Source organism: Dipteris shenzhenensis, chromosome 8 (assembly GCF_047967505.1).
Source record: "Dipteris shenzhenensis isolate YYH24624 ecotype China chromosome 8, Dip_SZ_1.0, whole genome shotgun sequence".
Classification (NCBI taxonomy): Eukaryota; Viridiplantae; Streptophyta; class Polypodiopsida; order Gleicheniales; family Dipteridaceae; genus Dipteris; species Dipteris shenzhenensis.
This window is the reverse complement of record NC_141603.1, coordinates 30,890,926-30,913,429: the sequence shown is the minus strand read 5'-3', so window position 1 is coordinate 30,913,429 and position 22,504 is coordinate 30,890,926. Positions and strand designations below refer to the sequence as shown.

The 22,504-nt window shown below is 42.1% G+C and overlaps 1 protein-coding gene across 1 annotated transcript in view; it reads left to right on the top strand.

Moving 5' to 3' along the window:
* The first annotated feature begins 7,765 nt into the window (after positions 1-7,765).
* LOC147899374 (HEAT repeat-containing protein) overlaps positions 7,766-22,504 on the top strand; it is a 65,525-nt gene continuing 50,786 nt past the window's right edge. The window contains exons 1-4 of the mRNA XM_087378100.1: positions 7,766-8,110; positions 16,272-16,427; positions 19,244-19,422; positions 19,938-20,042. Coding sequence (XP_087234226.1) covers positions 7,912-8,110; positions 16,272-16,427; positions 19,244-19,422; positions 19,938-20,042 — 639 coding nt within the window. The 5' untranslated portion in view covers positions 7,766-7,911. The remainder of the gene's footprint in view (positions 8,111-16,271; positions 16,428-19,243; positions 19,423-19,937; positions 20,043-22,504) is intronic.

Sequence of the window (22,504 nt, the reverse complement as noted above, 5' to 3'; positions counted from 1 at the left end):
GAGTCATTTCCCCATGCACACACACTTTGGTAGTGGTATTTGTGAGGAGGGGCCTGGTATACAAGACAGCAATAGAGCCTAGTCCCATATCTTGAAGAGATTGAACCAAGAAGTCCCATTCAATTCTATCATATGCACTATCAAAATCTACATATGTCTTGACCTATGTCCTCGACATGTTCACATCCTTCCCAAACATTGATTATTGCCTCAAGAACATGCCTGCCTTAATGAAGCCATGGCCCCTTTTTCTCTTGCATAATCCAATTTTCCCATCTTACATTGTATTCTTAAAGCCGAGACCTTAGCAAATGTCTTGCAGATACAATTAAGCATAGTAAGAGGCCTCCACTTTTTTAGTCCATCCTTGTTACTCTCTTTGGGAATGCGTTTAGTTATTCTCCCATTGATGTGGCCGGAAGATATTGGGTTATGAGGCTTTCTTCCCATACTTTAAGAGGGCTATTAAGCTCCCAAAAAACTTTATAAGAATTTAATGGGCAAAACATCCTCTCGGGGTCTTGCCATCTGTCATTATGTCCATTGCTTCTTTGAGCTCTTTTTGAGTTAGAGGTGTCTCCAAGAAAAAACTTTCAAATTTCTATATTGATTTATCTCTAGCTACCTAACACTCCTCCCTAACTCCCTCTAGCACTTCATTTGCCACCATAGAAGTGGAAAGGAGTCCTTTGGAATTGATGTTGAATTATCAATAGGTTTTCTTAGATTAGTCATTATTCTTTAAAAGGGGGATCTCCTCATTAATCCTTTTCCTCTGGATGAGTTTTAAAGTCTATTTAGTAGGCCTATCTATCTCACTAGCCCACCACTCTCTATAGTACACTTTTGTCTTTGCAATTCTGAGCTGTTCTTTTATTCTAAATTCTCTCTTTGCATTACATAGTTGCTTTTGAGCCATAATTCCCCTATCTAGCCATTGTTTCAAGGTTTTCGATAGTAGTTGTAGCGTAGCTGCCACATGGCAACCTACCATTGGATGCGTCGAGTACGAGGGGGTCCCACTCCCCTACCTCCTAGCCACGCATAGCCTCCTTTAGCCCCAAGCAAAAGGTCGGCGGGGCTAGAGGGTCTCTCATTTTTATCTCATATATACCAAGGGACCACCAATTCACCATAATATGTGGGATTTTAATCCCTTCATATATCCACATGTCACCTACACATCAAGGGGCTCTGATACCCCTCCAATCATTCATATTACCAACAGTACCACGAGTGGGGTTTGGACCACACAATAAGGCCCATATTGCCAACACCACCCCGTGGGCCTAACCCCATGAGCAGATCTGACCAACCAACAAACTCTGATCATACTTGAATAGGCCAGATCAGACTAATAATACAACCTCCTTCAGCCCCCAGCAAAAGGTTGGCGGGACTAAAGGAGGATCTCTCATTTTTACCTCATATATACCAAGGAACCACCAATTTAACATGGTATGTGGGAATTTTATCCCTTCATATATCCTCGTGTCACTTGCACATCGAGGGGCTCTAATACCCCTCCAATCATTCATATTACCAAGGGTACCACAAGTGGGGTTTGGACCACACACCAAGGCCCATATTACCAGTAGTAGCTTTGATGTTGTCCATTATCTAAGCTCTGTTTTTTTGGGAAATCTTGAGAATCCTCTAGGATCCTTCTGCTACAGTAACCAAGGATCAACTAAAGCTCTTTGTTTAGCAAAATTAGCAATCTAGAGACTTTGAATTTGTTCTTGTACCCTCTTCAATAGGAAAATACTCGGGTTAGCTTTGAACAAAGAAGTTTTTCTCTTGCCAAAGCCAAATTCACATATCATGAGAAGTAGCTTGTGGACAAACAACAAAAGGAATGAGTGCACTCGAGTGTGGATTGGAGAGCTAGACTACACAAGTCTATAGACAAGTAGCACCTGTCCAATCTTGCTTCTCTTTTATTGTTCCATGTTTTTCTACTACTCTAAGTGTAAGTACTAGGCCTAGTTAAGATGGGTTGCTCTTTAATGCCTTATGAAAGGGGTGGACTTCATAGTGGTGTCAATAATGCCCCAACAGGTACTCAGAGTAGGATTGAAACTTGGGAGTCACTTACGAACATAAGGGGAAATGCATTTGTCAAAGGTTTTGACATGGTAGAGGACAGGGTTTGGGCAAAGGCTCAATCATTAAAGGATTAGAATTGCAGTCTTGGGAGGAGTTGGAAGACTCGATGCATACGAACTTCTGTTTGTTTGGTTTCATTATTGTTTTGACTATCCTGCCACTTATTTTCTAAAATTGCCCAAGTCAACCCCTCAAATCGTTGGACATATCACAACATGCAGACCGACGTAGGTCATCACTTCCCACACCGCCACACCTTTCATGCTACCATCACAGTCTTACATAGTTAGTGTCATCCATCTCCATAATTGCGCAAATGCCATGGCCTGCTTTGAGCTGTAGGGTAGTTGCCACATGGTAGCCTACCATTGGATGTGCCGAGTACAAGGGGTCCCACTCCCTTGCCTCCTAGCCATCATCTACCCAATCTATTTTTACACCATTTTGAAAGCAAGAGAGAACCCCTATTGTTTCTCCTCCTCTACATTCCTCATCTTTGATGTAAAAATAAATTCTTGTCCTATTTATTGATCTCAATCTAGCCTCACGTTCAATCTCGTGACCTTAACTTCTTGAATGGCCAAAAAGTAGGGGAAAGATTGTTTGCTCTCAGCCATCTAGCTACTTCCTCTTTTGTAAGGGGTGAGTGAACCCACACACATTGAGTATGAGGAAGTTTGCTTACTATTCTTTTTTTGCTCCTTTTTGTCCTAGATTTTCTCCTATGAGGGTGCCTCTTTGAGATGTGAAATAATTTCTTTTGTTTTTCTTAATTGCCACAGCTTTAACTTGTAGCTTGAAGTCTTGCTCCTCTGGTCCTACCTATGGTAGTTCTTCCTCCAAATCATTTTAATACAGGAGGTAAGTTATCATGTCATCTCCCTTGTTAATCTCATCTTCAAAACCCTTTGACTAGCCTTGCTTTATCTTTCTGTCATCAAAAGAATCCTGATGAGCCTAAATTCACTCATGAGTTTCTTAATTGACAAGAACTTCAAAACATTTTTTGTGATGAAGGAAATATCCTCTTTCTCTTTCCTTTGTTTTTTAAAAGCACTAGAGCTGCTTTTCTTCTGCTGTTGAGGAGTTCTTCTTAGAATGCTTCTTAGAGACTTTAGGTACCCAAATGTCTTTAGCCATTGATGTAGGTTTGGTAGGTCCTACTACTAGATTTGGCTTTCCTTTTTCTTAAGGGCAGTTTTTCACTACGTGACTAGATAGTTTACAAAAGCAAGAGTTAGACAAGTTTTTGTGAACGAAGGGCTACTCCTTGGAGACATCTCCATTTTTCTTTAGAATGACCAATGAAGGTTTGCAACTATGTCGAGTTTAACACAAACTTGAGGTTTCACCCTAAGATTGATAAAATTTTCCTTCTCCATCCTCACTATTTCCCCTAGCCCTTTGCACAAGGAAGTAGCTTGATTGCACAAGGAAAGGGATAAGTCAAGCAAGTCCACCCAAATAGGAGTTTTTGGTGGATCTCTACTTATCAAGAGAGAAAGTGTTAGATCATTTCTCTAAATAGAGAGTATAGTCTACAACCCTTGTTGCAATGTTTTAGTTGCTATCTTGCCCCTCTCAAAAAGGAAAATGAAGTAACCTCTTCTTAGACAACGAGCATTCGTAACAACCAGATCACTTTTCACCCGATTAGCTCTGACCCATATTTCTACGAGGGGGCATGACGTAGGCAGAAAACCAACAAGTGCATGTGTCCTTAGCCACTCAATAGAGTCATAGTGCATGTGTCCTCAACCACTTGTTGATAAAGTTTGAATACTAATCCTTGTCAATGAAGGTAGAAACACTAGTACTTGAAATATCAGTAGCCTCCTTTGATTGAGCTGGGAGACTTGGAGTAGGAAGTTTTCATGTATCCTCTTGTGTGTTGCTGACATTCTTCCAAATTTTTCTATTGGCACAAGTTTTGAAAGCTCCTCTTCTTCCTCAAAGATATCTTCCACCTCAATTTCCTATTGAGAATTTCCTTAGGAGTGCGAGCTACTTTTTCTTGGTTGCCTTCTTTTTCTCGCTGCACCATGCTAGCATGACCATCTTTGTTTTGCAAGACCTTGGAAAGTGGATGCTAAAGAAACCCCTCCCCAATTTGTTTGGAGTGCAATCACAAAGTTGGGAGGGAGAGAGGGAGCTGGCTTGTCCACTCGCATGTTTGTTGGGTGTTGTTCCATAGCCATTGGCAGCTGACCCACCAAATTTTCCTAAGCTTCTATTGATAATCCCGACAATTGCATCGCCATGGGTTCCATCATGCAACAATCTTCTATTTTGGAGCGGAGGAGACTGGAGGTTGTCTCCTAAGCCTTTGTCCCATGCAAACGGCAAGTTTGGTAGTGGCAGTGTATTCGTGGTTAAAGTTGTCCCATCATCTCTTCTAGGAAAAGGCACAAATCCATATCTATCTCTTAAGACTTGTGTGTGAGCATCACTATGGGGAAAGGGGAGGAGAAGATGAGCTATTCCATTTGAGTCTCCCTCCTCTCCTCCCGATCTAGATTTCCTATCTCCTTTATAATAATCAAAAATTTCCTTTCATGTATCATGACCTTCTATACCATCTATCATGTATTTCACATAGTTTGAAGTAGGAGCTTTGATGATTTCAAAACTCTATTTGAGATAGGACCTTTGATAATTTTAAAACTAGATTTGAAAGCTCATGAAAATTTTTATCGTCTCATATGTCCCAATCCTTTGAGTGATTTTTTATTTTAATGATGCACACGGTTGTGCATTTCTTGCATATTCCATGAATTGTTATTTTAATATATATATATTTTCCTATGGATAATTATGGAAATTGGATATAATGGATGGGTATTGATTCAGATGTGACATTGAGAGATAGTGCAAGGGTACCAATTGAGGTGTGACACAAAGGAATCAAAATATCTAAAAAGGTGTTAGTCTATGTAGTACCAAATTGTGAAAACAACACTCATGCATAGTCTTTGATTGATATCTATAGTAACCCAAGCACCAAATTGTGATATGGAATGGTAATTAAGGTTGGGAAATTAAAGCAATATTGGCAATCAAAGGCTAATTCTTTTGCAAAGGATGAGGCTAAATCTAGATGATAACCTATTTAGTGAAGATAACACAAGTACCAATTTCGATGCATAGGATGATATTCCAATCAAAAGTGATGGAGAATATGTGCCTTCTCTAACAAATACATTCATATAGATATGCTACCCAACCACTAATTAGTTTCAAAAGCAAAGGGTTTGTGTGTGTGTGTGTGTGTGTGTGTACATGTGCTCGTGCACTTGTTTGTACACGTGCACTCGTGTGCACGTGTGTGCATGTGTGTGCTATCTATCTATCTATCTGTCTATCTGTTATCTGTTTGTCTGTCTATTTGTCTGTCTGTCTGTCTGTCTATCTATCTGTCTATCTATTTATCTATTACTTTTGAGTCATAATTTGTACTGGAGTCACTTTCTCATGTGAATGCCATTGCTATGATTAGAAGATTGATTGCTTCTTTTGAATAATTTTTTGCTAGAAATGATTGTCCCTTGCATAATGCTTGATAATGTTTTGGAAATTCCCAACGCTTGACTATACTGTTTTTTGCAAGAGCCTTACATGACATAGTGGTAATTCCTATTGAAGGTTTATCCAGATTGTTGGTGATGATGGTACTCACACATGGAGCCATTTTGTTGCTTAAGGTTCTCCCTTTTGAAGTCCTACCTTGATTAACTGTTGTGCTCACCACTAGAGGCCTACCCAACTTGATAAGCATTATTCTCTCTAAAAAAGGCTCCAAAATAATCTTATTGTGTGAATGTGCTTACTTGTGTTGATATAGGTGCTCATTGATGGAGGCTTACACTTTGTAAGAAAAAACATTGTATTTCTCTGGCATTAAGAAAGACTCGTGCCTGACTTGTGCACCAAAAAAGACATGGAGTATGGCACACTATAGACCTAAACCTTGACTTGGACAAATCACACACTTGAAGAATGATAAACAATGTTAGGGAGGACTATTTAAACAAATAACAAAACACTATCACAATGAGAATTACGTTAATGCAAAGTCTTTGCACAAAATTAATTTGTGACCTATTTGAAATGTTATGCAACAAGTAAAATGATATGCTTAATAATAGTCACTAGGCATTTCAAAAGCATGCAAAATGAACTGAGAACCATGTAACCTAATTAGTATAAATAATGACAAAATAAAGTCTTGGCATCGATGTGTCGCAGAAAAAATCAAAATGTCCTTTTTTTTTTTGTCTACATGGTTACTATTGTGGGTAATTCATGTTAATTATAGTGTCACTGGTGTGACTAGTTTTTTTACAATTGCACATATTTGATGGCTGTGTATTTTGATGTCTGTATATCAAGCATGATTGGCAGCTTCAGTATATATGATCTAGATAATGAAGAATAGAGATGGTAAGATAATACTGATTGAGTGAAATACCAATTGTTTGAAAAAGGCCATGGGCCAATATTGAAAAATACTGTTAATTAATCCATGGGCTAATTTGAATCATTAATATTGGATGAGCGGTGATTATGCCTTGTAGAGCTATGCTAAGGATCCCTCCAATCATGGACAAGGGATGCTTCTAGATGTACTATTATTGGATCTTTGCTTCATGGAATAGACAAGTATGTATACTCTATTAGAGCTACCATCTAGACGAGGCATATTGAACCCAATGCTGCCTTATGTCATCTCTTTCTTTTGAGCTTTCTTCCTTTCTTTTAGTCATGCTTTCTTATTCATAGTTTTTAGGTTGGTGTTAATGTTTGTTTTGGTTTCATTGCAAGTGATCAAAATTTGCTCTTATCTTCTGCACAGAGTTCATTATCATGAAAGATCACCATAGATTGATGGAAAAGTTCCAAAACTGAATGATGATATGCCAAGATTGTCTTGCAAATCTAGGTCATGCTAGAAATTATGGATTATCATAAGTAGTGAAAGATTTGTTGACTAATAATATTGCATATTGGCTCAATGTTGGTGATTGCTTTTGACTTGTCATCATTTGTTAAAAATTATTGTCCCTTGCATAATGCTTGAAAATGTTTTGGAAATTTCCAAGTCTTGACTGTATTGCTTTTTGCAAAATGAAGCTCTAATTGTAAAATTTCTGTTTTGGCCCGATACTTTTTTTGGGTTGCCCCAGTAGGGGAATGTCTTAGTGTTGATGTTCTCCTTGAAAGCGAATGGCATCCATCGGTCCACGTGGTTTTGTGTGAGGGCCTTACTATTTAACCTCCCATGCAATCCACTGCGCTAGCCCGAGTTTGTTGCAGCATTGATTCGGGATTCGTTTTCACACTGTTCTCTCTTATACACCACACTTATGGCAAGGAGGACCCCACACACTACCCTTTCGGATTCATTTTCACACAGTTGTCTTGCATACACTACACTTTCGGCAAGGAACCCCACGCGGAAGCGACGGACAAAGAAAGCAATTCAACTAGTTGTTGGGAGGTCAAAATACATGTTGGGAAAATAACTTACAAAGTCGGAGTGAAGATACATGTTGGCAAAAAAAAGAACGTGCAAATTTGTCAAAATAAATGTGGGCAAAAGCACTTAACAAATTTGTGTGCAAATGAATGAAGGTTTTTGAAAATGTGGGAAAGAAAACCTTTGTAGTAGTAGAGCTGATGCATTGCCATCTTCATCGTCATCTTCATTTTTTCCTACTACTGGATCAAGCCATTTCTGCTTCTCCATGTTTCCCCTAACCTTCGACCTTTTCGCCTGAATTATGCAGAGATCTTTGCTTTCCAATGGAAGTGGAAAATGCCTCCCTTTGCAACGTTGTCATCAAATTCCTGCTGGATTCACAGTATCTGCTCACCGCTTTCGAGCTTATGCACGAGCTCATTGAGGATGGGCATGCTGATCGGGCCACCAGACTTGCGCAATTCTTCGCGGATGCAGATATGTTCCCTCCTGACGAGATGCTGCGCTTACAGAATTTGCATGGTGAGCTTCTACATACGTGATAAAACTTTTATTGCCTAGGGAACGTGTTGTGCTTTCTTGATGAATCTGGCCTCATAGATCTAGGCAGGTGGGAAAGTGGGGAAAGGAGATTTTCTTCCTATCACAGCGTGTGTTAAGGCAAGCAATGCGATATTCGTCACATCTCAGGCGATCAGCTACAGGGCTGCCAAGGTTATGGGAATACTTGAAGATAACCGTTTGTAAAATACAAAATTACAAGTGTGAGATTTCAAAGTCTGAGGCCTCTCAGATTCTGTGGCAAGAAGTTCCCACTGCTAGATCGGTTGTACCTTTAAAATTTTGTTTGTTTATTTGGGGTATTTATTTCGTTTAACATTGGCTGTGTCAATTACACAAACTTGACCCAATGCTGCATCAACGTTTGTTGACAGGCCTAGATCGGTAGTTAGTCCCTTGCACCTTTACAGTTTTGTTTGTTTATTTGGAGGTACTTATTTGTTGGTGTAACATTGGCTGTGGTCCATTTACAAAAACTGGACCTAGGCTGCATTTGTGCACCCCTTGCTTAAGCTGCCGTTCTAGCTCAAATGGTAACGTCCTACGATTTGATCATGGTGAAGCGCCAGAACAACAAATCACCACTGACCCTCTTCAGCAAATCAAAAGCTGTTGTAGCAGACCAACCCATCTTTTAAGATCCAGTAGTAGTCAAGCTCCTAGCTATCAATTTCAAAATGAGAGAGAGAGAGAGAGAGGTGCGTATCCCCCCCCCCACACACACACACATTTTTTTTTAAATAGTGAAATCTTATATTTCTGTGTGGGAAACCTCAAAAGAGGTAAAAACTCACCAACAAGTACAAGGAAAAAATTTACAAGTAAAGCCTCAGAGCAAAAGTCATGAGGCAGCCAAGTAAAAAGTTACATATCAAGTTGGAGGAGGATCAAACAGAGCATTCTCTAGCTTCAAATTATTGCTCTGTAAAAACTGATGCAGTGATGGAACCACACCATCAATAAAAACAAGCTGTTTTTTGCCCTTGTGATTCTTCTTGATATAGGTTGGCCGAAATTTCTGAATCACAAGGTCAAAAACCTATTGTAACATGGGATGAAAAGATTCCAGTAAAAAAGTCACTTCCGCATCCCGAACAGAAGAAGACTCTGGCACAGGCATCAGAGGCAAAGGAGCTAGATCAACATTTGGATCCTCCGACGAAAGAGCTACATTTGATAAAGCAGGACTCAGCATTTCAGCTTCACTTCAAGGATCAACCTGAGAAAGCGCATGTGCAACATCCTGTATGATCCCCTCTGCAAGGGGCACATCCATATCTAGAGGAGAAGGAGGTTGATGATGCTCAACGGGATCCTGAACTTCTTCAGCAAGAGAAAGATTAATTTGTGATTTTTCTACCTTCCTCCAGTATTGCTTCAAAGCAGTAAAAGAAGGCTTATCCAGTAAAGCCTTAGCAGAAGCCGGAGGAGAAGGAAGAGTAAACTTTACAGTTGAAGAAGGAGCAGGAGGAGTGGTCATGGAAGCCGAAGGGCAAGCACGTGCAAAATGACCAATCTGCCGGCACCGATAACATGCTGTAGGAAAAGAGGCAAAATGCAGCCTGATGCGCATCGGATGAGCCCAGAGTAGAGGGCACGGGCTGCATCATATCCCATAAAATACAAAGGCGAACATCCCATGTAGCCTGTAAAAACTTGTCTCGGAACATGTAGAGGCCTCCCCCCCCCCCCCACACACACATATGTATGTATGTACATATATATATATATATATATATTCCTCATATACTTGTGCACATATATACAATCTTTCCACTTTGTTCTTTAAATGGTGCTGGAAAAAAAATCACTTGCAAGTAGAAGAAGCTGAAAGGTAGCCCCTTGCGTAAATGGGAAATGTCAAAGGGCCACATCATTTGAGATTGTGCTTGCTTAAAGAGGTTGCTTCTCGCAACAGCTTAGTATGACCAGAGTATTAAATAGAAAATCCCACGAAAGTGAATGTCAAAGTTTGTTGCTCCATAACAAGACTATGTGAGAAGGCCTTAAACAATCACTACTCTTTAGTATGGCTTCAAAACACTGAATAATTTGCATTATGGAAAACTCTTAAAGAGCTAAATGCTACGCTTGATCAAGTGGCAAAAGTTGGCACAATCTTGTCTTATTGCTTCAATTCTGTATAATTTTTCATCAGACAGCATAAAAAGATTCTTGCCAACGAAAAGTAAGTTTTAGAAATTTCAGACTTGTAGCTGCAAGATGAAGGCGAAAAAGGAGACAAGAAGAGGGTGATTTGTGAGTTGGGAGACAAAGACACAAGTGTCAACTTTCTCAAGATCAAGACGTTAACTTGCACAAGAGAGACTTCCTCATCATACTTACTTCGGTAGATGGATCTGAGAAGCGCTGAAGACACATTTCTACTTTGCACCCAAATTGGCCTCCATGGGATCCCTTGTCGACAAGAAGGTGTCTAGGAGGTGAATTGCATAGAGTAAGTGCATAGAAAGTGGTTGCCAACCACAAGCAGGCTTTCATCACTGTCATTATTGGTCAGTACCCCATCATGTGCAACAGGGTTTATTAGGGGACTTCTTGGAGGGGTGAGAGAGGGGAACGGAGGTGAATTTGAAGGTGAAAAGAGCTGAGATATGAGCTGAAACTAAGAGATGGGATCTGAGTGAAACTGAGAGATGAGATCTTGAACAGGTAACTGAAAGGCTCAAGCTATAAACTGGAAAAGAGCTGAGGAAACAGAGTACCAAACCGCTACCCCATTTGCTGTCCAAATGGCAAAGTGCTAAGTGACAGGCTGCCATCAAATCGCGATTGTATGGCTGAGTGGACGGCTGCTTTAGTTGGTCCTACTGCTGCACAAGGCTGGAACTGAGGTCTGCAAGCTGGAGGGCTGAATGCTGAAGAATGGGACCAAGGGCCCCCTAGCCAACCGCTTTGAACGCCAACCTGGCCAGCTAGCAGGTTGGTTTGTTTGGCTTGGTTGGCTGGCTGGTAGGGCCTGCCAAAGGCAGCCCTACTTGGCCGACTTGGGGGGGCTGAGGCTGCCTATAAAAGGTGCCTCTCCCATCTCCCATATCTATCTATCTATATTATGAAGGAGAGCTTAGGGCATCGCTTGTCCACCTGTTTCAACCTTTGCTTGATAATTTGTAAATAACTCTTTGCCATATACATAATAATTTTTCTTAGTGTCATTCAACTTCCGACTATAGTAAGCCATGGGTTTGTCTTCTTTCTGAATGCTGTCCTGATGGCCACATTATTTACATCTGTGATGATAGGAAAGGATCATCCCAGGATGCTATCTTCATGATTGGAGTTGTGGTCGAAAATCGTTGTAAATTGTGGAAAGGTTGTAAGGCTTTGCCAGTGACTGAAATCTTTTGCTGGTGTGTTTAAACCCCTTTTAATAAATCTGTGAAGGGTGCTGCAATTGTTGAGAATTACACCATGTGAGAGCTATAGGCCTGACAAAGCCTAACGAAAGAATGGATCTCGTGAGCTATTGTGGGGATTACCCAACTTGTGATGGCTTGAACTTTTTGGGGGTCTTAAGCGAATGTCATCTGCACTGACGATATAGCCCATATACTTTATCTCCAACAGCCCAAATTCACTCATCTTAGTATTGAGGTAGAGCTGATTGTCACACAATAATTGAAGGGCATGCCACACATCTTATAAGTTCTGCTTCGCTGTAATTGAAAAAATAAGGATATCATCCAAAAAGATTAATAAACACCCTTCTTTGTACTCAGCAAATACCTGTGACATCATCTTGTTGAAAGTTGGCGGTGCATTCTCGAGACCAAATGGCATAACCCTGAACTCGTAATGAGCTCGCTGTGTCCTGAACGCCGTCTTTTGGATGTCAGCGTTAACGAATTGGATCTGATGGTAACCACTTTTGAGGTTTATCTTGGAAAAGTACTTTGCGGCATTGAGTCTCTCCAAAGTTACTTAATGCAGGGCATCGGGAACTCATTGTTGACTGTGAGTTTATTGAGTGCCCTATAATCAACACATAAGCATGTTGACATATCCTTTTTCTATACAAATAGTATGGGAGCCGCAAATGGTGATGAAGACAGTGGGACGAACCAAACGCGCGGTAACTGAGTCAATTGTTCTTCTAACTCCCTGTCCATAGGTTTACAAAGGCGATGAGAAAACTTGGCACGGTAGAGTCTGGTATCAAGTTGATACAATCCTTTGGTCTATGGGGCAGAAGTTGAGGTGGCAGATCGTCCGGGAGCATAATATCTTGAATCTGTTGAATGAGATCGACCATGGCTTACCCCAATGGAGGATTGGCTGAATTGCATTTTGTTGGCAGCGGACGTAGACAAGTGCACACACTGCACCCTTGCAAATAGCACGATTTGCCGGAATGTAAGAAATCAACGGTATCCCTGGAAAACTCCTATCCTCGCGAATAATGGCCGGCTCAGGTGGTCCTTCAACTGTATTGAAGGAATCTTGCCACCAATTGGGAACAGGTGAGTGCTAACGGAACCACTGGATCCCCATTATTATGTCACACTTCAATAAAGGTGTACGGATGAAATCTCGCTGGAATGAGGCCTTCTGAACTGAGAAAGAAAACTGAGTGGCCTTATGCGTGATCTATGTATGTAATCCGGTCGTGAACTGTTACATAGCAAGCTCATGAGGTACCAGAGTGCAACCTACCTTCTTAGCTAGCTGTGGGGAGATAGCATCTTCGGAGCTTCCCATATCAAATGGGACAATGTTGCCACCAGATCCTTTCCCACAACTCGATCTGCACATGTCCTAGACAGGAAGATGCCCCAAAACCCCTGGTTTGACGATGAGTGCAGAGAGATGAGAGCCCACCTCACACGTGAGTGAGCATTGGGACATTCAACTTCACCAGAGGCACAACGGATCTCACGCCGAGTGACATGGCGTAAGAAGCGGGCTTTCCTCATACACAGGATGGATGAGGTGATTGGGTCCGTTCGCGGGGGGATCCTACTACGGGCTGGGGGCTCTTATCGGAGGGGAAGCAGCCCATCCCCATCACAAATCTAGCTGTTTGGCACACATATGCATGCTCCCTTTATGATGCCCCCGACTTGATATGTCCTCTATGCCCAGGCCCACTACGTGCCACTTGTTTACAGCACAAAATGTATGGGCTGCCCTTCTTCGGCTTCATAACCGGAGTTCACCAATCATGAGGAACTACGCACTGAGCACTTTGCACATGGGCAGGAGGTCTTGACCCCGGTTCTAGCGCAGCTGTTCAATCATGCAGTATGCCATGGCTTCCTGCCTACCTGGAGCACTATAGTACTGATACACAAGGTAGGTGATCCCATGGACACTGGGAACTACTCTACTCTTACGATTGGCCACACTCTGGCTAAGATATATGGGTCGGTAGAGAGGGGGATCAGCAGCCACATAGAGGCTCACGGGCAGGCAAGTTTTCGGAGACAACACTCCACCTTCTTCACCTTGAGGGCTATCATTGAGGAGGCGAAGTCGAGGCACCATAAAGTCTACACTTGCTTTGGAGACTTTCGTAAGGCATTTGATACTGTCCCACGTTCCCGCTTGATCAGGAGGTTACAGGAGTTGCAGCTCCCAGAGATCATGATTTGGGGGTTATGAGTCTATATGAGTCCGTCAGAGGGAGAGTACGTGCCCCGAGAGGTCTATCAGATTGGGTTGAGAGCACTATCGGAGTGAAGCAAGGGTGGCCCTCTCAACAACTCTCTTCGGGCTCTATATCGATGAGATTACATCCTTTGTAGATCGTTTATGTGGAGAGGGTTCACTTCTGGCTGACCTGATGGTGTAGATACTGCTGTACGCAGATGACATAGTCCTCATATCATCCTCAGTAAAGGGATTGCAGAAACATCTAGAGGCTCTGGAGATGTTATGCAGAGAAAGAGACTTAACAGTTAACCTTGGAAAGACCAAGGTTATGATCTTCAATACCTCGTGAGTAGTGTCCCGTCGCGATAGCTTCACGTACCAAGATGAGCGAGTGGAGATAGTGCAATCTTACACATATTGGGGGGTAGTGTTCACCGGGCCAGGTTTCACGATGATCCATACAGCTACAGCACGAGTCACGAGGGCGGGGTGCTCTGGCCTGACTAGAGAGGCAGTGCTTCCAGGCACACTTCTAGGACCCTTCGACAAAGGGTTGGGTTTTTGACACCCTAGTGAGACTGACCACCATGTATGCAACACCTTTCTAGAGGAGTGACATTTCAGCGACAAAGTGGAAGAGATTCGAGAGGCTACAGGTGACTATGGGATCTAGGATGATTTGGAGTAAGCCCTTGGTCCCCCGTCATATTATACAGGCAGAGTTTGACGTGGCCCCTCTCTAGGTTGATGTCATCTTTCAGATAGTGAAATTTCTCCACTGGGTCTGGGCCTTACCCCAATGGAGATTACTGAGGCTAGCATTGGAGTCTTCCAGGCGATTGGCAGAGAGCGGTGTCGATACAGCATGGTACGCACGGGTATCCACATGGTTTGGTAGTCACGGCATTCAGATGGATAGACTTTCCCCCTTTCAGTACAGCATAGATGGACCACCCGAGATGATCCCAGTGGGGATAACCGAGGCTAGCATTAGAGTCTTCCAAGCGACTGGCAGAGAGCGGTGTTGATACAGCATGGTACGCATGGGTATCCACATGGTTTGGTGGTCATGGCATTTAGATGCACAGACTTTCCCCCTTCAGTACAGCATGTAAGCACCATTCAAGATGATCCCACGAGATGAGATCAACTATGTCATACGGTTGGACCTCCTCGAGCTTCATACATCTAGGGCTTGGGGGGGAGACGAGTTCCCCACCAAGATCCAATTTTACCATGACCACTTCCTGAGGGTCTCGGAGTATCGTCTCGTCATCAGACCTTAGTATCTCAAGGATAGGAGAGTCTCACATGCACTAAAGATTGCCATTGGATAGTTGCGAGTCTTGTAACATCAGTTGAGGATTGAGGCAGGGAGAGCTACAGGCATACCCATAGAGCAGAGGATCTATAGACTATGCCCGATGGCGGAGGTCGAGACAGAGGAGCACTTTCTAGGTGTCTGCCCAGTCTACTATGAGATACGAGGGCGATATTACTTCCTCTTTCAGGAGGGGCATGGCTTTGGTCCGCTTACATGGCTGATCCATTTTCCTGACCAGGTTTGTGTTGGGCTCTATTTGATCGAGATGCGACGACACAGAGATATAGTGATGCAATAGACCAGAGAGGAGCAGGAGGCGAGGTCATAGGTCACCGAGATTGACCGAGCACAGACACGTGCTATAGACTTCTATGCATCTCAGTCAACTACCGGGGAGGTTGAGGAAGAGGAGCTTGATGAGATGAGAGCATCATGGATTAGTAGTGAGAGTCACCACCACGATGCTGCCAGACGAGAGGCACACACTCCACGTGGCACGGAGAGTGACCAGAGCACGCATGATCGAGGTCCGGTCTATTTCAGCCCTTCTCAGAGGAGACTGCCAGAGACGAGGCATCACCGTTGATGTAGCCCATCGAATACAGAGATCGAGGAGACCACGCCCTCCGCCGCCTCGAGAGACAGCTCGACAAACGCAGATACGAGAGCTCCTCACATCCCATCAGAGAGCCACCAGGGTACTTGGATATATGAAGCCTGGGCGTGTACTTGGAGCGTTAGCTTTGAGCACCTGATACTATTTTGCTATTTTGCTCACTAGTTTAGCGCTTTAGCTTTCAGCAAGGGCCTTAGTGAGCCCTTTGCTTCAGCCCATAGCGGCTTGTATGAGTTACTTTTGGTTTTGTACTTTGTCTCATAGGCCTGTGAGGTCTCCTGCAGATGTTAATATACCTTTCTTCCTTTCTTTCTCTTTCTCCCCCCCCGGATGGCAGGTTATGCTTGGGTACTATTGAGAACATAAGCTTAGCTTTGCTTATAACTATAAATAAATAAAATTTAATTTTCTCTTTTACTCTTAGTTTTGCTTTATGTTTCGTACAAACCCCTTCTTCCTTTTTCTCTGTTTCTCTCTCCTTTGTTCTTTGGCTCGCTTTGCAACGATTTAAATTGTAAGATTGCATATATTCTAGTTTTATGAAGGTATTGTGTGACTTTTGCATGCAGTTGCAAACCCACAGCGAGTAGTAGAAGAGCGTGATGCATTAGAAGAGAGAGTCACATTAATGGAATATGAACTGCGGCTGGCCAAAGAAGATGCCAGGAGGCTTCAGGAGAAGTTGGACATGAAAGCAGAGACAATTTCTTCGCCCTACCATGATGGTATTTTCTTCTTTTTCCAAAAGTTTGTCTTGGCTGATTTTACCTTCTGATTGCAATTCAGCAGGGGGAAAATCTATGCTGATTTATTTATACCTGAATGACGTTGAAAATGGTCCAATCAGTTTAGTAACGAAAAGTAAGATTTCGTTAAAGGCTAAAGCTCAACTAAGGGGGCTGCTGATTTATCTATATCATGAATGATTTGAATGATGTACGTGCTTCTTGAGAATATTGCAATCAGTTCAGTAATAAGATTTGGCATGTTGGCAGATGCTCTGGTGGGTGAGGTTGGATTGCTTTTGTTTTTGTTTGCAGTAAGATTTTGTTAAAGCTCAACTAACGGTGTTCTGAGGGTTCAGGGAATGAACATTGACTTCTTTTGTTATGAGCTTAGAGATAAACAATGAGGAGGCACACTTTCAATTAACAATTCTTTATGCAATTTTCCTGCATATAAGACGGGGCGCCTTCTTTCTTTGTGTGATGCATTGTGTGCAAATTTCTATGTTCAAATATTTTAGTTTGGAACTCTGACAGTACAACTTATTTAACAGTGTGTAGCTTTTTTTTCAAACTTGGACATATCATCTTTGCTTTAGAAGCACATCTGCATTGTGCAAATGATACTTACACATCTTGCCTGGAATTTGAACTCCTTATTAACTGTGCTGACACCTGCATGCACACACTTCGGAAATGTCCCTTTGACGGTTTTTTTCTATTCTAATCGTATATCTGAATTATGCATGTACAAATAAAACTTTCCTGACATTCTTTATTGAGTGCTGATAATCTGCAGTGTGTCATGACCTTACCTTTGCAATGCCCTTGTGGCCCTTCTATTGACTATGCTTCCTGTTTATAGTTTTCAAGATTTGCCTTTCTTTGTGTCCTTCTGTGTTTTATGGAGTATGGTTTCTAGATTTTCTGTCTCATTGTGCTGGTGTTTTTTCCATGTGCCTTTTATCCACATGTTTCTTTCACATCTAGCCATAGTTAAAAGCATAAAAATTTAAATAGGAATATCTAGTAACATCAAATAGATAACATGACCTCGGAAGGGTCAGTGGACGTTTTCCTTTAGAGAACCAACTTTTGTATTACATTTTATTTGTTTCAAGTAAATGGTTAAAGGAATCAATGTCAAGGTCTTGCCCTTGGTAAGGGCGAAATGGTGCAGACTACGTGGTTCTAAGGCTAGGGACTTAGGTGCACCAAATAGGTGTAAAAGCCAAGGGGCAAGTGTAATAAATGTACTCCAAGAGAGGTGAAAATGGTGTACCAAGAATGGGCCTCAGAATGTCGACATGTGGCAGTAGAACCATCTAGGGAGCTGTGGGTGTGTTGTATGCATGTAGGAAGACAAGACGTGTTACCTTGTGTTCATGCTATGCAGAGATTGGCTGGGTGGTAAAAGCAGGCACCATCGTCCGTGATCTTAAGAATTGAGTTCAGATTTTTGTGATTTTGGGTTTTTACATTTACATTGTTACTTGTTGCAATGTGTAGTTTATTGTGAGAGGATCCCACTGCTTCTTGTCTTAAGAGGTTGGGCTATTTTTTGGTGAATGTAACCACAAATCAAATCAGCTAATGGCAGAAGATATTTGTAAACTACTCAACTTTATAATGTCAAGCATACGGAATGAAAAAAAAGAAATAGTATTGAGCATCACTAGAGAGAATAGATGATGGCCAGTCTGCACTCCCAACAAATTGTAAATACGATTTGCTATGATCAAAATTCAGTTGTGTCATACATACTCAGGTGTCAGTTCACTAGAGAGTCATGAAAATCCTTGAGTCCTGCTACTCATTGCTGTTCTAGGATACAAGAGAAGACTTTATAAAATAACTAACCATCTTATTTTGATCGTCACGTCACTGTCCCATATGGTGTTGAACAAAATCTTGTTATGGTATGTTATCTCTAAAGTTGTAGCCAACTAGGAAGTGTTTCCATGTTTGATTCCATGGGTTATTGCTGAACGTTCTTTTTTTGTCTTGGAGCTTGAGCATGTGACTCTCCTAAGAAGTTGGATGGCTATTGGCCATCAATATTGCACCAATATAATATTTACATTGAACTGTTTCCATTACATTTATAAAGAAATCGATTCTGTGGAGCTAGACTCTCGTTTTTGTAGAAGTGCCTCAATGCCTGTTCCTTTTAACTTCTAGCGTCCTTGAAAAGTGTTTTGTCGATGGAATATTTTCTACATGCTTTTTCTATGCTGTCTAGGATCTATACATACATAGTCTGCAATAATGCACCCTAGATGTGCAATGGTGCGGACACAACATACATCGACCCTGACCATACATTCCTTATTGACTAAATGGATTCAGCACAGTCTCTGACATTTCTGTAAAGGTGCCTGCAGGTTGGTTTACTTTGTTGGTTTCCTGCTTTTATAATGTTTTCTTTACTTTCAGTTTTCCATCATTTAGTTTTCCATCATTTACTGAATAGTCTGACTATACCTGGATATGGGTTCATTCTGTCTCAATGCCCATCATGGCAGAAATTGGGATTCTGGAATTTTCTTTTCTTGCACTGCACAAATCTAAAGTGCTGTTTATCCTTTGTTCATGTTGAGGTTGGAAATCATGTAACTTGGGACTGGGTGGATCTCAGGAATATGACACAGTCTTGTCACCTTGTAATCTTGAAATTGTACAAAGCTGCCATGATTTCACAGATTTATGCTCTGCCAATACAAGACACATAAGTGCTGAAATCTTGGAAATTGATTTTCTGTATCTATGTTACTACCTTGTGTTCTTATTATTGTTTGCTTTGTTTGATCTCAAAGATGAAATTGGGAACTCTGTTGGATTCGACAAGCAAGAATTTATGCTGGATGCCAAGAGCAAAGCTCAGATTGCTTTGGGACCTCTTTGGGAAAGTGAAAAACGGGTTTTGAACTGGGCAGTAAAGGAGTATCTTCTTGCAGCAGGATACAAGCTGACTGCAATGACATTCTACGAAGAGGTGTCTTTTACCTGAAGAAACTTCCCTTGTGTTATCTTTGGGTATCTGTTGAGATTTAAGGAACGAAGATACTGTTTTGCATAGTACTTTTCTCAGGATAAGTAGGTTTCATTACAGAAAATTCTAGAATATGCAGAAAGATAATTTGGCTTGATTCTGAAAGTCTTTTGTGGGACCCCAGCCGCATTTGTAGTTGTGCACCACTTCACTTGTCGGAAGCTGCTAGAATGCTATAATTTTTAATTGATAAACAGATAGCAGAGTTGGAAAGCTCCAACATGCATTTTTGCATTTCCTTTACATAATGGGGAAAAGCTGCCTTGCCAAATTTCCTTCTGTCCCTGTCATCCTGAGCCTGTAAAAATGTTCTCTTGTCGCCATTGGCTATTCCTTGTAAGAGATTAGCACATCCATCCTTTCTAAGATAATTGAGTTTTTAAGCACGATTTGCATGAAGATTTAGGTGACTGTCCATATGAATTATACGTATCATTCTAAAGAAGGCCTATGCACAGGTTGACCACGAACTGGATGCTTCTCAGACTGGACCAGCATATGTCCCTGATGCGCTGCGTCGCTATTATATCCATTTCCTAGCGGCATGTCCAGAAGAAATTCAGGTAAAGCTGACCTCTAGTCCTGTGTTTCCATGATTCTTATGTGCCAGCAGCCAACATGCATAGCTTTTCATTGGTTAACATTTGGGTAGGTTTTCATTGGTTAGCTTCTTATATTTTTTGTGCTTTAGGTTGAGAATTTACCAAGTCTTCAATCATAAAACAATGTTGACTTCAGTTAATAAATATATAACCGCTGTCTACATAGTAGAAAATTATCAAATCTAAAATACCTGATTTTCTTTCAGAGAATGCAAAAATCCAATTTGTTCTCACAAATCAAAATGATGATTTGATTAACGTGACTGCTGCAAACAAACAACCCTCTCATATGCATGCTCATGCTGGTTGGCTTTTTGAGATCACAGTGAAAGATGTACGATTGTCTCAACCTTTACAATTGATATTTTCTCTACCCTCCCCCTTGGACGGAACTGCATAGGTTTTGAACCTCTTGATGGTCCCTCCACTCCTATGTCTGGCAAGCTTGGTGCTCCCACTAGTAAATGTGCTATGCTCCGTCCCAAGCTTTGAAGGTTTCTGAATGCTTTGACACATAATCCAGGTTAAGAGATGCACTCCACACGATATGGTGCTTGGAGAGTTTGCAAGGCCTTACATACTGTAACAAATCCAGTATTCTTATTATAAATGTGCTTAGGAGCAGAAAGGAGACTAAGAATAGCAGAGAAGAAGGAATAGTTGTATTGCTTGAAATGTCTGGAGTGTATGAAGTGTGTGATCCATACAACAGGGCCTCCCTTATATAGAGAGTGAAGAGCCACACATGAAAAGGTGTGTGCTCCCAAATGTATGTGCATGAAGAGGTGTGTACCCCTTTTGAAGCGTGTGACCCTTGATGAGAGGGTACATTACAATAGTACAAGTAGTAGTCCTCTCCATATGAATATGTCTCTTGTGAAGGGTTGTGCCTCATGGGAAGTGTCCTGTTGAAATGATATAACCTTCCACAAGTGTCCATTCATCCCATCATCCGTAAGTCTAAGGTATTAGGAAAGGAATATGTCACAGATCGTGACACATACAAATGCATATTTTCAGATTATAACATACCTCAACAAGGCTTGCAATATGGCCAGATGGAGGTGGCTCTCTCATCATCCATGGAGCTCACAATTGATGAGGATGAGGATTGCTGGTATGAGCAGGCTGCCAGATGGTTTTTTTCTCATGGAATGTCTATTGACCATCTCCCCTTCTTGGTGCCGCCACATTACACTTGACACATAGAGGAGCCTCCTTGGTTGATTAGAGACATTGTGTGCATTCAGTGGTTATGGGTCTCTGGCATGACCACACAACACCACAATGGCATTGTACAGAGATCATTTAGTTCACCTGATTGAGGATGGCTTCATTCAAGCATTGAGTTACTTACAGATGCACTTCTCACATGCAGTACCCGATAGCCATGGGCTGACTCTGGCGGCATCTCATCACTTTCAGATAGAGGCAGGCAATGAGATTGATTAAGAAAACATTGAATGCTTTCAATAATGAGAATAGTAACATATTACATTAACTGCTCTTCATGTTGTCAGAAGTTTCCTATTCAAGATATCTTTGATGACATATCAAGCACTTGTAAGTATTTTGTAAAGATACCAATTTACAATCATCAGGACACTCGGAGGTGCAGGCTGCTCTCTTGCGGAGGCTGCCATCCAGATTCTCCTATACGCAGACGATGTAGTACTACTATCCTCTTCTGCTACTGGTCTTCAGCGACACCTGGATGGACTTCAGGTCTTCTGTGATACACATGACTTGAAGGTCAACCTTGGGAAAACCAAGGTGATGATCTTCAACACTTCCAGACCCGCTATGCACCGAGAGCAGTTCCTCTTCGCCGGCGACCCTGTTGAGATAGTTGACTCTTACACATACTTTGGCGTTGTCTTCTCAGGCCTGATCTTCATGATGCGCCCGGCCATGCAGGCTAGGATCAGCCGGGGATACGCCGCTCTTGCCAGGCTGGAGCGACAGTGCTACCACTCCCACTTCCAGGACCCGCGGACCAAGTCTCTCCTTTTTGATTCTTTGGTCCGCCCAGCAGGCATGTACGGTAGCCCTTGGTGGGGAGTCGACCTTTCAGACACAGAGTGGGCTCGAGTCGAGCGCCTACATATACTGATGTTTGCTCGGATGATCCGCAGCAAACCATCGGTACCACACCAGATCATTCTAGCAGAGTTCGGCGCCTCACCCCTATAGCGTGATGCGGCTTTTCAGGCTATCACCTATCTCCACAGAGTTAGGGATTTCAGCTCCTCCGCCGACGGCCGCCTCCGCCTACCTTGGCTAGCCCTATCCTCCTCTATGGCTTTATCCGTTGATGGGGACCAGCGATGCTGGTATAGTCGTCTTTCCAGTTGGTTCACCCGACTGGGCCTCGACTTAGACCGGTTGCCTCCTTTTCAGTACAGCCTCGACGCTCCATCTCC